We start from the raw sequence: 16554 nt of genomic DNA on the forward strand, positions 1-16554 counted from the left end.
CTCTACTTCGTAATTACTGCAGCCAAACACAGCACATACCTTTGCCCTTATGTTGAGAGGAGATATCAAGGAATGACACACGCTACTATTTAATTATGTCAACTCACTGAAAACGCATAAATAACACCAAAAACTTCACACAAAAATACACGTGCTCTTATGACAGAATCAGTACCGTTCAGGTCTATCCGCTAGAGTGAGCTCCAATAGCTGTCCCTCGATATCTCGCTCAGTGTCGTGTATTGTCTCTACTGTATTTGTTATTGGGTACGGGGTTGAAATTTAAGCCCAACATCATACTAGAAGTAAAAGAAGAAGAAGATCAGTGGGTGTCGATCTCTGGAACGGCAATCGGCAAGGGAGAATATCTTCCATTTCCTTTTGATGTTTATATGTACTCTGGGTGGTTTTTAGGTTACGGCTGAATGTTTAACGTAGTTTTTAAACATAATTAGATATGTCAGCTGTAATCTCATGCAAAATGTGGTGAAGGGCTCGATAGTTTACGGATTTAGTGTACTCTTCTGATTTGTAGGGCGCTGGAAGTCGAAGATATTCAATAAAGTGATATGTCATGAATGACTTATAAAGGTTAATACTACATCTGCCTTATGTCGGAGACAAAGCTTGTCATCAAAACCCAGACCTTCCATCCGAAGGATGGCGCGGACTTGTTAAAAATTCTCGGTCAGGCAAAAGAAAATTCTCTTACAATAAAGCAGTATGGAGGCACATACCCTGCTACTTTGGATGGTGCCGAAGTAATGATATCTTTAGATCATATGAAGAGGATTGTGTGGTATGATCCTGAGGAGCAGACACTCACTGTAGAACCAGGTTTGATGTTAGAAGAACTGCTGAAGAGGATGGAATATTTAAACTACACCCTAGAACTATATGGCACTCTTCCCAATATGACTGTAGCTGATGCTATTTCTGTTGGACTCATTGGTTCTAGTGGTAGCATTGCACATTGTTTGAAAGCTTGTCAAGTCGTACAGGCAGAGGGATGTTTGGTCGAGTGGACATGGCCGGACTATGATCAGGTGTCTGAAAATGTTAATGGATGTTTCCCTTCTTTGCAGAACTTAGTCTGTGGTCTTGGCATGGTCGGTATTATTACTTCAGCTACTCTCACTTGCATTCCACTACATTTTGCCCAGGAAGTTTCATACGATTGCTCAGTTTATGATATTCTTGAGAGGTTCCCTGAGATGTCAGAATCTGTCTACACTCATTTCCATTGGTTTCCTCTGTTGAACAGGGTGGTGGTCACAAAGACATTACCTGTGAGGATCCAGCAGAGTTTCCTACAGCCTTTTTGGAAGAAGTGGCTGGAGATGATTTGTCAGGGTCTGTACTGGCTTGTGAACAGGATTGGTCCGTTCCTCTCTTGGTATTTTCCTTCGTGCTCCAGGCCTTTTTCTGGAGCACAGCTAAATCTAATGTTGATGACATCGGCGCATAGGACTCACTACTGCTTCAGACCGCAGAAGTTTGTGTCTGTGAGTTCTTATTGTCGAGGGATAAAGTGGGCCTTCCCTGCAGACCGTCTGCACAGTGTAATGAAGGAGATAGAAGTGTGGGCTGAAGATAACACTGCATTCTGCTCCACTCCGGTCCTCATTTCGCATCAGACCCACTCCAAGTTTCGGCATCCCTTTCTCAGTCCTCAAGCCAAAGACAAGACCTGCACCCTTTGGTCCGATTGGTTCAGCACCAGCAGTATCAATTTAGGTTATTCAGCACCCATGGCAGAATTTGAGGCCATACTGCAGAATAATGGAGGTCTCAAATGTTGGTCTGCTGGCCCCATATATGCCTCTCCTCTCATCGGCCAGATGTATCCCGGGTACCGACACTGGTGTCGCGTCAGGAGTGCATTGGATCCATGTGGCACGTTCAAGAGTGCATATGTAGAAGGAGACCTCATAGCCGACAGTGGCTATTAGGTCTCTTACAGCTTCGTCTCATTCCCACCTCCACTAACGCTTCTTCTCATCTTGTGTAGTTTTTCATGAATTCTGTTTAGGACATTCTATATGTATTAACAAGTGCTGCAGCTACAGAAACTCAACCAAGTGGACAGAAGCGTTCTGCAAGGTAAATTATTTATCTGTTTGCAATTAGTACAGGGTGTTTATTTTATAACTGCGAGAGCACTTGTTGCCCGCTGGCTGCTCAGCATCAAATAATAATTGCCGTAAACCATTTCTGGTGAAACTAAGGGACTAAAACTTGCTTGACATTAAAGGAGATGTTCAAAATGATGTTCTTCATCTCTCAACGACAGTTGGCCCCTGCTAAACAGGTTTGTGAATCTCATCCTAAAAATACGTTGAGAATTGGTCTGGTGGTGTGGAACTTCTTTACTATATTATGTACCATATTCCTGTTAGAAAGACGGATACAAGGAATTCTGTCAATGTATTGAAAGCAGCATTTTCTGACATTTGAATACTTTACGTAGTACTCCGCATGAAAACACTTTCTAATGTAGGTGTAACTTTTTATTGAACGCTGTACTAAAAACATTTTTTTAAATGATCGTATTAACACTAGAATGATTGGGACGATACGAAATTATTGCTGAAGTCAATAAGCTGACTTGGTTTGTCAGTCTCATCTTTAATGTTACATCACCGTCCTCAGGCTGTAGAAAAGTCTGTTACCATGGTTACATGCGGTGAAGTTGCCATAGGACCAGCATAGACAGTTTTAAAATAGAGACTCTGTATAATATCCTTCTAGAAGTTGACAGGCCATTTGTCTGAAATCATCCTCACTGGAGTGTTGGAGCTGATTGTAATGTAATGATGAGCAAGCAGATTATAATAGAACATCAACATTGGGCTGCACATAGTAGTGAAGTAGCACAGAGGAGATATCCTTGTTTGATAGGACAATTAAAATGTCTCTATTTTCTGTGTTTCAACTGGCTGGAACACTTTGTTATTGTATCCGGTAGAGCTCCCGTCATGTTAGGCCACAGGGCTGCAAAATTCTGTGAAAATAACCAAACCAGGATCATAGCGTATGGTGGATATCTGGGGTGTAAATATATTGTTGAAGTACAGGAGTGAAATTCACCCTATTTTTAACCTGGTCAGTGATGTCGCTGAGAGTACTAGGGGAACCTGGGGTAATTAAAACATTATCATATAAATGCCAAAAAGTAACTAATGAAATTTCTGCATTTCCATACATTATAGAGTGTTACTCAATTTGAGCAAGAGTTTTTTCTAATTATTCTATCAGTTTTGTTTTTTATTTTCATATATATTGTATTTATATGATAATGTTCTAATTACCCCCGGTTCCCCTAGAGACCTGAGGGCTAGTTGGCGGCTGTAACCTCCGGGATTATTCCCTCAGACCGTGGGTCTAACGTATCCAGACCAAGGCTCTTTTCACTAGTCAATACTGTCGCGGGTGTACAAGAGGCCTGAGGGCTACTAGGCGGCTGCGACCTGCGGACTTATTCCCTCAGACCGTGGGTCTAACGTATTCAGACCAAGGTTCTTTTCACTAGTCAATACTGTCGCAGTTGTACTGGAGGCCTGAGGGTCGCTTCACAGTTGTAACCTCAGCGCTTATTGTGTTTTGTGTGTAAATGACCCGGCAGGGTCCAGTACACTGAACCCCCTGTGGGTGGGGGTGGTAGAATAACACCCACGGTATCCCCTGCCTGTCGTAAGAGGCGACTAAAAGGGCCCCAGGGGCTCTGAACTTCGGAGTGTGGGTTGGCGACCACGGGGCCCTTAGCTGAGTCCTGGCATTGCTTCCACTTACTTGTGCCAGGCTCCTCACATTCATCTATCCTATCCGACCTCCCTTGGTCAACTCTTATTCTTTTCCGACCCCGACGCTATTAGGTTTGCGAGGGCTAGGGAGTCTTTCATTTTCACGCCCTTCGTGGCCCTTGTCTTCCTTTGGCCGATATCTTCATTTTTCGAAGTTTCGGACCCCTTCCATATTTTCCCTCTGATTAGTGTTATATACAGGATGGTTGCCTAGTTGTACTTCCTCTTTAACAATAATCACCACCACCAGTACACGGACCACTCAGACAACACAGGGGATGCTAGAAGCCTGTGGGCCAACTCTATGCTCTATCAGCTCTCAGTAGTGAACACTTCACTCCATTTCCTCAGAAATGCTCAAAGGTTCAAATGAAATTTAATGTTAACAAGAGTTGAAAGTACCAATATAGCATGTGCCACACCTTTCCAAGACATTTGAACATGAGATTTGTGTGTGCCTCTTGGCTAAGTTTCTTCTTTCTATTTTCAGATGCTGTACACATAATAAATTACTAAGTCAACTTGTAAAAGGTCTCTGGTGACATATTTAAAACTCACTGCACAACAGAGATCCACTTTAATCTGTCATCTGGTAGTGCAAAGTGTAACATCAACATTGCCACACTGGCAGCCTAAACATGTGCACATGGTGCGACTCCTGGAAATGTGAGTAGAGTTCCGGCAGGGGGCCAGTAACCATGTCAGCCTTAACAAAATCACTCATGTGGAGCGTGGAGTGAAACTTGGCCTATGAGAGAGATTGCATTGAATGAAGGAGGCCATGCAGATTGCGGCTCAGAGACACGACAATCACCTACCAGTTCTTGTGACCATCCTGGAGTATTGGACCTCTCTAGTCCTTCCCTTCCGAGATCATTAGTCTGTGGCTGTTCCGAAGATCTCATTGAAACAGGCTGCTTCTCAACACTAAGCAAGTTGCCACGTGGTTTGAGTTGCTTGCATTCAGAAGATAGTGTGTTCGAACCCCACTGTCGGCAGCCCTGTAACTGGTTTTCCTTGGTTTCCCATTTTCACACCAGGTTGTACCTTGATTAAGGCCACAGTCGCTTCCTTCCCACTTCTAGCCCTTTCCATCATCGTGTTTTGGTAACACGTATCAGTCCATGGAAATGAGCATCCTTGGAGGTTAACAGTATCTCCTTTGCTTCATTAAAAAATCTCTTGTACACCTTAACACGTTGGCTGCCGTCTGATGCAAGTGCATCATTTACAATCCAGTTTTGCTTGTCTTTACTGGTCTGCGTAATGATTGGGCTTTGTTCTTTGGTTACGGTACTAAGATTGAGGCTCGAGTTACGTGTACGGATTATTGGTTCATGACCTGTTGCTTTCAAGCCTGGTGTAATAATCGATGAAAATGACACTGGCAATTCCACTGGGCCTTCAAATTCCAACATGAAAAGTAAATGCAGAAGAAAAATTAATGAGAAAGCGATCTAAATTGTGCCATGAAAATGGGGAAAGTACTGACTCAATTTATTACTGTCCTCAGTTCCATGAAAATCCTGTACTTTAGGATTCACCGGTAGTGATATATGTGAAGCGAATGACTATAATAATATTCACTACTGTGTCATAAAAACAGTTACTGAAGGATATTCTTGGTATGAATGATTATTACATAACAATGTAACACCATTTCTTGCAGTACAGTTTAAATATGCTGTATTAATAACACCCACATTGATGATGCATATGTGCATCAGCGATTATTTTTCCTGTGTATGTGTAAAATCTTCACTTGTAATGTCAAAACATTCTAACTAAAATAAAAACATATCATCTCGTGGGGCAGTTCGTAGGTTTAATTAAGGCGGCAGTGAACGTGTTAAACAAAACGAAAGGTAGATCTTGACTACATTTTTAAAGCCAGTTTTTGTGATTAAAAGGAAATGGCGTATGGCTTTTAGTTGCACATTGTCAGTGTCATATTAAAGCCCGTATTGTCAAACTACGTTAATGTAGTCTTTTCAATAAAGATAATTACAGTATTGTAAAGGTGGAATTATAAATTTAAATTTTCACAAGTTGGCTTTTGGTGCCGGGAGGTTCGGCTCACCAGGTGCAGGTCTTTGGGTTTTACGCCCGTAGGCGACCTGCGCGTCATGATGAGGATGAATTGATGATGAAGAAAAACACACATCCAGCCCCCGTGCCAGAGAAATTAACCAATGATGGTTAAAATTCCCGACCCTGCCGGGACCCCTGTTACCAAAGGCAAGCATGCTAACCATTTAGCCATGGAGCCACACAGTATACCTAATTAGTTCTTCTTCCGGGTTGGACTGTGTTGTTGTTTCCAGTACATTCCATACAGTTTGCTGATGTTGCAGTATTCTTTGTCAAGGCGACTGAAATACCCCTACTAGATCTAGGGTAATCAGTCTCCGTGAGGCTATCGAAATTGAGAAACACCCGTACAATGTGAATTTAGAAGGAGGATATAAAATGAGCAATTCTTGGATGCGTATCATACATAGATAAAGGGATACAGACCTCAACATAAACACGCAGGAGGAACCTCTAATTACATAACAGCGCGGGCAAGTTCCACTACCTGGCCGTGACAAATAACGTTCCAGAATTCTCACGAAACAGCCAGGGGCTTACGGCAGTCAGAGAGGGTACGGTATATTAGGCCAAGGTCAGGAACCACTCTCATAGTGCGATTGCTGCTTGGGAGACTGATACCTCGGATCGAGCAGGGTTATTTCAGTCGCCTTGTCAAAGAATAATGCAATGTGTTTGAAACATTGGGAAAATTGTACGGAACGTACGGTTCTACCCAGAAGAAGAACTAAATAATTCTACACACCGTGGAAGCTTCACTTGTAAGATAGCTGTGTGCTAATTTGAAATATTAAATTACGTTGGGTAAACACCAGTTACAGGCTCTTTTGGACGTCGGCATCCATAAGGAAGTATTTGTTCAAAATAAAGTTGTCACAGAACAAGATATTTAGGTTGTGTGAAAGTACTGTTCTGTTCCTTGCACTCTCATTACCTTTAAATGTACTACAATCATCATGTGGTCTGTTTATTGACAGCATCACTGTTCAAGTTCAACAACTTGGGATTCTCGTCAAATCACCGTAACATTCACGGAAAGTAAATGCAAAGTTGGAGAGTTTTTCTCGTCGTCACTGGATGCGGTCCACATGCCAAAAAAAAAAAAAAAAAAAAATTGATAAAAATCATTTCATTTATAGGAAGAGGTATTAAGGGTTGGAATAAGACACAAAGGGACAAGGACGATCAGAGAGATGGTGTCTTTCTTCTACCTGTTCGTCTGATGTCCTCTCTCTCACGCACACACGATGTGATAGCGAGCCATCTGGTGACGAAGAGCTCGTTTTTTTAGAAGTCTTCCTCGCGAACAGTGTGACAGGACATGTCTACAAGTTTGGGCCGTGAAAGCATCATTGGAGTTTGTCCTTGTCCTTTTCTTGTCCCTCTGGCTTGTGATTGCGTGTCAACTTGATTTGCATTTGTTTGTTTCTTCCCATTACTTACATCCAAATTTTGTGACAGTCTTTCTTTGCCTGATGAAATCTGTCATATGTCAGTGCTTTTTTAACATGCAACTGTTAGAGATTAAGACAAGACCAACCTGATACACTTATTCCAAGTCAGAGAATTAAAAATTAATTTATTCAAATACACTTGAATTGATGGATGCATAAACAACTGGAGTCCAATTTTTGTGAGAACACCAGTCCAGCATTCTTAAATAGTAGATGAATGTTTTGTTGAGTCGTGTAACACAAACTGGCAGCTCTGTTTTAAAGTAATAAGCCATAAAAGACATGCCTTATTGCTCTTCAGGCCTGTGATGGTGAACTAGCATAGGTTAAATGCTTCTTTCGAATCTGAATATTGTCCACTCTCTTATTGTCTGCTTCCATTAATTTATTCTTATAAAAATTTTCCCATTATACTCCAGTAGAAATTAAAATTTTGCAATAGGTACTGTAGTTTTTCTTGTATTAACAGCGTAACATTTTACACCAAAATCTCCATCTTACAATAACATCATGTGTACATACAATGTGTTGAGCAGCAGCAGTAAACTTCATGCAAATACTGGGGCTTAGTATTGGACTAGTTGAAGACACTCGTTCGCTCAGCATGTGTATACAGCTATCATCTTTTAGATAGTATAAAGTTATAAAATACGACTTCCCTTTCCTCTATCGTGTACACATGTTGAGTCCAGTGCTTGATATATATTCACTATAATTGCCAAAATTAGTATTTTTCCAGTATTACTTAAAAAAGCTCGTGGAAGATCATCAAGTATCAGATATATTGCAAGTGACCTTCCTAATATAGTAACTGAACGAGTAGGCACTGCTTAAAGGAGTTCCTACAAGGCTAATTGCAAGCAGAAGCTGTTCCTGAAAATACATAAGTAATGACTATGTGATGGTGGTGAGGAAGTACAACTACAACACTGAGGAATGAAGGGATTTGCAAAAGAAAGGAAAAAGTCACGAATGACACAAGACACTGTCATAGTTGGAAGACAACAACAGTTGACCAATGGAGTTCGGAATGAGGAGCGTGGCACAAGTTGCTGGTCACCCTACCTGCAGACAACTGTCCTTCTCTATTACCTCTTGGCTGGTTTCTTTAGTTATTAGAAGTATTGCTACTAACAATACTTATTCTTCCTCAAGGTAACTGAAGTTGCCAACCGACAAATTACTTAATCGAATTACAGTACACAATAAAAGCTAAACAATAATTCTATTAAAAAATAAGGGTTCTACAAGGAAACACATAACTTAATTTGATCGATTGCAAATGTTAAAAACATTTCAACTCTTTACGCTTTTTCAGTCGTGAAATTGCCAGCATTTTGCCCCAGTGTAGCAGTTGGATTGCTTTCCAAGATTCTGGTACCATTTTAAATTGCAATGGATGAAATTAAATTATGCTTTCCTTCTAGGAAGCTTACTTTTTTATATAAAGGCCAAACGCAGGCATTTATACAAGTGGAGGCACATGCTTCCCCTAGCAGAGCGTCACTGCATTAAGAGGCTCGCAATGGAGTCTCAACGGCGCTGTAGCAATCCAAAGCCTAAAGAGCTTGAATGTTTTTAATAATTCTATTGATAATGTAGAGAAAACAAAGAAGCAGCAGATAAGTTATTTTAATTGATTTAATTAAGTGGGCAAAGTGTAGAGGTGATGCCTCAAGATCAGTATCGAGGCTTTCAATGTACGTATGCCCCAGCTCACCAAAGCATCGTAAGTAGGTGACCACTAGTTTTGGAATGGCGCCCCTTCCACCCAGCATGAGCGCTATGTTCTGAGGAAATGGTTGCTGAATATATCCTCGACTTCAGCAAGCCTTTGTGCACGCGATTCAGATCTGATTGTAGGGTCGTGGTCTTTCATGTTTCTTACTGTATTGTGGACAATGAACAAAACCTGGGGTACGATACATGTGGACAGGAACAGTTTCTAATTAAGAAATGCATTGAAAGAAGGTACCTAATAATAATAATAATAATAATTGTACCGGGCGGTACACCTCCACGCCGCTAATTTAAAAATTGCGCCAGGTGAAACTCCTCTGCTGGAGGAAGTCTGAACTTTATCTACGCTGTTAATTCTTTACCTTCTCAGAAGATGTCACCACGTGGAAAATTTTGAGTTTTTGAACTGTGTCATTTTTGATGTGTTTTTGTTTCGCTTGAAGTAAGAAGTGTAAACTTTCTCTCGTAGAGGACACTACTGAAGATCAACAATAGTGCAACCTAGTGCGGAGTCAAAGAACTATTTTGTTGGAGAAAATTTAATTTCAAGAGTTTGTTCTTTGTTAAATTTCTTTCAGTCATTGTTTAAGTTGGCAATATTCACCCCTTCTTTCCCCTTGTATTGAACCTAACCAATCCCGAATTTCTTAAATTAATTTCTATCCAATCAGATGTATCTTCCCCCAACTTGAATATGTTGCTGTGTCCTACCCAATAAAGTGTTTGTGGGAGGGTGTTTTCATTCCCCTAACGCCTAGAAACTTCCGCGAGAGTATTTAAACTGCTGATTTTTGGGTCTCTCGGCCACTTCTGTTCCATCTTTCAGTGTATTAAGTACATAGCAGGAGGCGGGAAGCGCCTCTTTCCTCGGCAGCGGTCAGCAACAAGGTAATGGCCGATTAATAAATTCTTTCTTTGCTAGCTCAGCAGTTTAACTTTCGGGGCGGGTTCTAAGCGTTCCACTATGTAACCTTTTCCTAAAATGTAACTTCTCTTTTCATCTATTCTCTTGTAAAGCTACATACTGGGATAGAGAGTCCTAACCCTCTCGAGCTCCCACTCACATTGTCTGGAGGTGAACTTATTTTCTCAACCAATTCTTCCGTAATGTAATGTAAATTGTTATTTTCTTAAGTCACCTCTGTAGTATGGGATTAGCCCTTGCACTAACGGCCTAAGGCCAAGTAGGTCTTAAACAAGTGTATTAGGAGTGCAAGTTCGCCTCCCCTCAAATTGTATTTTAGAGGTCATGTATTAACCTTCTTGTCATTTAATAGACCTCAGTAGGTTGGGTATTTTACCCCTGTGTATATGTCCTTTGAGGACAGCTTAAAGGTGGAGTTTGGTGTGGCCTGGGAGAGGCTTAAAATTGAGAGCGAGTGGCTCTTTTGAAAATTGTATATTGTATGCCTCGAGGAGGCTTTTCAGTGTAATTTGGAGCAAGGGCTCCTAGGTATGAATGGGGTTTTCTGCCCCTCTGTTAAAATTGTGTTTGGGGTAAAACTGAGCTGATTGCCCAAGAATTATGTTTCTGACTTTTGAAGCCCCAAATGGGGTACCTATGTAAATGTATTTTTCAATTGTGTTTTGGCTACTAAGTACCTGTTCTATTTGTTGTTACCTAATTTTCAAAAGAAAATATAACCTTGTTAAATTTTAAAATTAATTTCACTTTAGTAGCTTGAGACCTATTCACCACCCAGCACCTTCTTTCATGCATAACTACCACCAAAACACGGTAACAATAATAATAATAATAATAATAATAATAAAAGATGATTTTTAAAATTCTCAAATTTCTCCCGGTGCACATAGTTTATGAAATATCAGGTCTTGAAAAGAACTGTCCTCATCACTGCAGCAATCCAGAGGGAAAGAAGCTGGACAGGCCACTTAATGGGGGAAGGAACCTTTTGTATTCACTGTGCCAAACTTGTTGGCTATGTGGTTTGAGTAATTTGGCTTGTATTCGGGAGATGGTGGGTTTGACAGTTGTCTAGTTACATTTCACTAGTTTCCTTCATGTCCTATCCCATTGTCACCATAAGACCAGTCTGTGTCGGTGTGATATAAAAGACAAGTAGAAAAAGGAAGTACTGCATTAAACCCTGCTTATGCTTTGCGTGAATGAAGGACTGTTTCCTTATTCCGGCACCGTACGACACTTGTTAGTCAACATGTCAGGTCCTAGTGTCTGTTTAACATCTAGGAGCTTTCCAGGCATTCATTCTAGGAGTGTAAATTGATGATTGAAAAATTTTAAGAATATGAGTGGATGAGCTGGTGAAGATATAGTACTGCTATTTTTGTACTTACTAAGTTGCGAGTAGGGGCAGGACGTGTAGTGACTGATCGACGAAAAAAAAAAATTGCAACTTTTATATTCTACTACTGCATTGTAATGGATATCGTAGGTTATAAACTTCATGGTTCTGATCTGTATTGAATTGTAAGTACAATATAATTATTAAATATAATACTATAATATCTAACCCAGATATCAGAACTTCAAAACATTGAAAATAAAATTGGCCTCAAAATATCATTTGAAAAAATAGAAATTATGCCCCAGAAACCAACACAACTAAAAGAAGTTACCATAAATGGTAATAAAATCAAAATAGTAACTCAATTTAAATATCTTGGAGAAATAATAACACATAACATAAATGAAAAAATCTCAATCCAAACAAGAACAAATAGATTAGCTAAAGCACAAAAATTAACATGGGATATCTACAAAAAGAAATGTCTATCAATAAATGCAAAAATAAAACACTACAACACAGTTATAAAAGCAGAAGCTACATATGCAGCACAAACACTCTTCTACCTGAATAAACAATCGAAGACTGACAGACTTCAGAAAATTGAAACGAAGATTGGAAGAACCTGCATCAACAAAAAATACCAGAAAGATGGACAGTGGTGGTTATTGCCTAACAACGTCGTGTACAAAGAGCTAGAACCCATTACAGATACTATGCGAAAGAGGAGACTGAAATTCTTTGGACATATCATGAGGATGCAGGATTCGAGGCTTCTGAAACAACTAGTACAACACAATCTCGTCTCAAAAAATACCACAACAGGATGTAAATGGATCAGAGAAGTAAGAGAGGATTTGAAGGAAATAGGCCTTACAACAGGAGACACCACAAATAAGATAAAATTGAATACAAAACTCAAGAATACAAACCTCTGCTTTACCCTTACACGAAACCAACCAACAACACGCTTATTTTCAACTGAGGAAAGGGCACGAAGATTGGAGCGTCTGAAGAAGTACTGGGAGGACCGCAAAGCCTGAACAATCCCTTCAAAGAGACCTGAACGACGGATTGACTAAAGTGATCCTATGTGGTCATAAAAGAAGAAGAAGAATATGTAATATTCTAAATTACATTAATTAGGGACTAGTTTTGGCCGGAGCTGGCTATCTTCAGCCTTAATGTAAAACATCTAATAACTAAACAAATGTACATGCACAGAATTGACATAAAACAAATGAAACAAATATATACAAATTGACATTAAAAACTGGGATGAAATTATGATTAAATTTGAAAATAAACTAGGTTCTAACATCTTGAGTATGCTCATCATCAAGACTATTTAAAGTATTAATTTTTATACACAGAACTGTTAGTTCTAATACTGCTGATCATTAATAATTCAATAGTAAATAGGAACTGGTATATGTTGATCCCGTAGTTCCTCACCAGATCTATTTGAGTGGTGTTAGCCATATGCAATCCATTGGACACCGCTGTAAATAACCGCTAACTGACATAGAACTGTTAGATGTTGTTTCATTATCAATCAAAGTAATAAAATGAGATGCTCTCGTGGTGCTTGTTAAATCATGCTGAAATGTTGTTGGACATTGTCAGGACGGCACATGAAGATGTGGTTAACACAGGTACATTGTGTCTGGTATAAAATTTGCAATTCATTGCGGTGCCCATGAAGTTAACCTGAATAAATTAGGTTAAATTAAATTAATGAATTGAATGAGAGAATGTGTTAGATGGCATACCGTAGGTTATGAGACTCTCAATATAGCATGTGGTGTGTGGCCTATTGTTGTGTGTGCTTCAGACTTACTGTTGTGAGATTGAAATGAAAAGGAAGGAGAGGGGGAGGGGGGAATTAAGGCGGGCCTGAAGGATGTGGGGGAAAAAAGATGGCTGTGAATATTATGAAAAACTGAATTATGACTTGTTGGTTTGACATTACTGAAAATGGGAATTAGAAGGTCAAAAAGGATATTTGGCTTTTCTGAAATTTCATTAAGATTATGATTTGGATTGAAATATTGATCTAAATGTATGAAGCAGCTTTCGGTAATGTTAAGGAGGGGTCTTTTGTTGATGATTTTGAGAATTTCCATATCTTGTTTTATGCCTGTGAATTTGTGCTTATAGTCATGCATATGCTGTCCTAGAGCTGAAAATTTATTGTATTTCAGGGCATTGACGTGTTTCGAGTACCTTATATTAAAATTTCTCCCGGTCTGTCCGACGTAAGAAGAATCACAACTGTTGCAAATGATCCTGTATATTCCTGATTTTGAAAAACTATTGAACTTGTTTATGGATGTGGCATTATGTAAGACTTGTGCGTTCCTATTGTTTGTTTTGAAAGGTACTTTTATATTGTGCTTTTTAAAGATGGTAGATTTGTTTGTTGAAGGTAAAGATAGAAAGAGAGGAGTTGTTTTTCTTATCTTTTTTTCAAGGTGGTAGAAGGGGGGTATTTATATTTATTATTTTTTCTATAAAGAAACTTGTATCCATTGGATTTAGCTATATTACAAATAGTGTGCAACTCATTTTTGAGGTCTCTTTTAGACATTGGAACACTGAAAGCTCGGTATACCATGCTTTTGTATGCTGCTCGTTTGTGAATTTGGGGGTGTGAAGAATCTTGACGGATTGTAGTGACTGTTTGAGTGGGTTTTCTGAAAATCGTATATCTTAAGTCGCTTGGGTGTCTGATAATTGTTAGGTCTAAAAAATTTATTTTCTGTTCAATTTCAGATTCAAGTGTGAATTTTATATGTGGGTCAATATTATTTAGATTAATGAGAGTGGTAGCTGCGTTTGTAATGCTCTCATCCATAATTACTATGGCCCAGAAGAGGATGATGTTAAAGTTGTTATTATTATTATTATTATTATTATTATTATTATTATTATTATCAATTTTGTTGTGTTCTAAAATATCCAAGTAAATCTCAGCTAAGATACCTGAGGCTGATGATCCCATAGCCAATCCTTCTTTATTATTATTATATTACTTTATTAATTAATTCCAACGAGCCAAAGGCTCATATACAGGAATTGTACAATACAATTTGTTTAGCATCGAAAATTAATATGATACATATACATTGGCTGCAAATAAATATATAAATTTGTTATAATGAACGTTACTCTAAATATTTCCTTTACATTACCATTACACAAAGTCTTATCAAGAAAGTCATCTACTTACGTAGGTACTGGCTCCATAGCACTTTCTTTAATTTAATTTTGAAAGATGACAGATTGGAAACTGATTTTAAATCTCTTGGAAGATGATTATATGATTGAATGGCTGAGAACTTAAAGCTACAGTTGATATACTTATATGAGTGTATTTGAAAGAGAGCTATGTCACCTGTTTGTCGTGTGTTATAATTATGAATGTCTGAATTCAGGGTGTAGTTACTATCGTGAAGGACACTGTTTAGTTTAATTTTGTGAATTAATATTGATGATCTAAAAGCAGTGCACATAGATAAGGGCATGATTTTACTAGTAGCGTATAGAACTCGGGTGGGTGTGTTAAAAGGAATATTATAGATATTTTTGATTGCTCTATTTTGTATTACCATAAGTTCATGAAGGACTGTCTTTCTGCAACAAGACCAAATTATATTTAGGTATTGTTGATAAATAATATATATATAATATATAATAGTATTGAAAGGTGGACCATTACTACATTACTTTAATAATTATAATGTAATGGATACTCGAGAGTGACTATCTGTCTCATCCCTAGTGAGAGAGGCTTTCTTCGCTGTGATGTGGTGAAGTGTTTTCTTCCTCAATCCTCTGCGCTTGACAGATTGACATGATTGTACTGTCCTAGTTTTCTTTCTCCAGGTCGTAGGTCAGTTCTTGTCCAGGCGAACATTGTCCAAAGCTCTAGACTCTCTTGCTGGCTATTACAAGAAGAATCAACTAACACTAAACCCAACTAAGATGCAAATCTGTGTTTTCCATCTAAACAACAGAGAAGCTGCCCGAACTCTAAAGGTCACCTCGGAGTCACTCTGGATCGTGCCTTAAGCTACAGAAAACATTGTTTGAACATCAAGCAGAAAGTGGCTGCTAGAAACAATATTGTGCAGAAGCCAACTGGAACATCTTGGGGAGCACAACCAGACACAGTGAGGACATCTGCCCTCTTGCTCTGCTATTCCACAGCTGAATACGCATGCCCGGTGTGGTACAAATCTTACTATGCCACAGCATTTGATGTAGCACTCAACGAAACCTGCCGCATTATTACTGGATGTTTGAGACCTACACCTTTGGAAAAAGTGTATTGCCTTGCAGGGATAGCACCTCCTGATATCCGCCGTGAAGTGGCAGCCAAGAAAGAAAAGAGAAAGGTGTTGACATCGGAAGCCCACCCTTTGTTTGGATATGAGCCACCACGCCAGCAGCTTAAGTGTAGGAAAAGCTTCTTGAGAGTAACCGAAACACTTGCAGGAACAGCGCAGCAAGCAAGAATTCAAGAATGGCGTGTCAGGAGTCAGTATACGAGGATCAGTCAATGGATGACCCCAAAAGAGGAACTCCCTCCTGGCCATGTTACAGATTGGGTGGATTGGAGAGCACTGAATAGACTGTGCTCTGGTGTTACGTGGTGCAGGGCAAACCAGAAGAAATGGGGTTTCGAAGTGGACAGCACTGTGTGTGTGTTTTTTTTTCTCACATCGTTTAATGTGGCTCTTTGTCATTGAAGTATTTGTATTATGTTTTTTCCTTATATTTCATTTTAAACTTATGTATGCTTCTGACACGATAAAATAAAATAAACTTGGAGAAAGGTATGAATTACCTGGCCAACGCATAATTTCATTAAAATGATTCTGTCCCTCATATAATTATGTCCTTCTGCACATCAGCATCTTTGTGGAGAACGAAAGCAACTCCATTCTGGCTTCATTAGGGTTCCCACTCCGGTACAATATATAACCATTTCTTAAGATTTTCTTTCCTGAACCTTTCCATTTCATCTCACTCAAGCCTAAAATCCTGATCCTGAGTGTGCGTCTGTCTATGAGGTCTACAATTTTTTCGCATTTACCAGGAAGGGTGAGGATATTGAGGGTTCCAATTCTGAGCTGTTTCGGTCTCTTGAGCTTCAGGTTGTTTGTGAGTTTCATGAAGAGTTGTTATGAGGGT

General features: G+C 39.2%; 1 protein-coding gene across 2 annotated transcripts; it reads left to right on the top strand.

Moving 5' to 3' along the window:
• Positions 1 to 365: 365 nt before the first annotated feature.
• Positions 366 to 16180, top strand: LOC136885207 (L-gulonolactone oxidase). Of its 2 annotated transcripts, none has more exons than XM_067157632.2 (2): positions 366 to 2103; positions 15244 to 16180. In XM_067157632.2, the coding sequence occupies exon 1, from the start codon at positions 612 to 614 to the stop codon at positions 1950 to 1952; it is 1341 nt and encodes a 446-aa protein (XP_067013733.2). In that variant the 5' UTR covers positions 366 to 611; the 3' UTR covers positions 1953 to 2103; positions 15244 to 16180. The 2 variants fall into 2 exon arrangements, with proteins under 2 accessions (XP_067013733.2, XP_067013732.2); XM_067157631.2 differs by lacking the exon at positions 15244 to 16180 and adding an exon at positions 4294 to 5822.
• Positions 16181 to 16554: the final 374 nt, after the last annotated feature.

The sequence above is a fragment of the Anabrus simplex genome, chromosome 14 (assembly GCF_040414725.1).
Source record: "Anabrus simplex isolate iqAnaSimp1 chromosome 14, ASM4041472v1, whole genome shotgun sequence".
NCBI classification, from domain to species: Eukaryota; Metazoa; Arthropoda; class Insecta; order Orthoptera; family Tettigoniidae; genus Anabrus; species Anabrus simplex.

What these genes read in the sequence shown, in the direction of transcription:
- LOC136885207 (XM_067157632.2), top strand. Translation starts at nt 612, where the DNA reads ATGTCGGAGACAAAGCTTGTCATCAAAACCCAGACCTTCCATCCGAAG.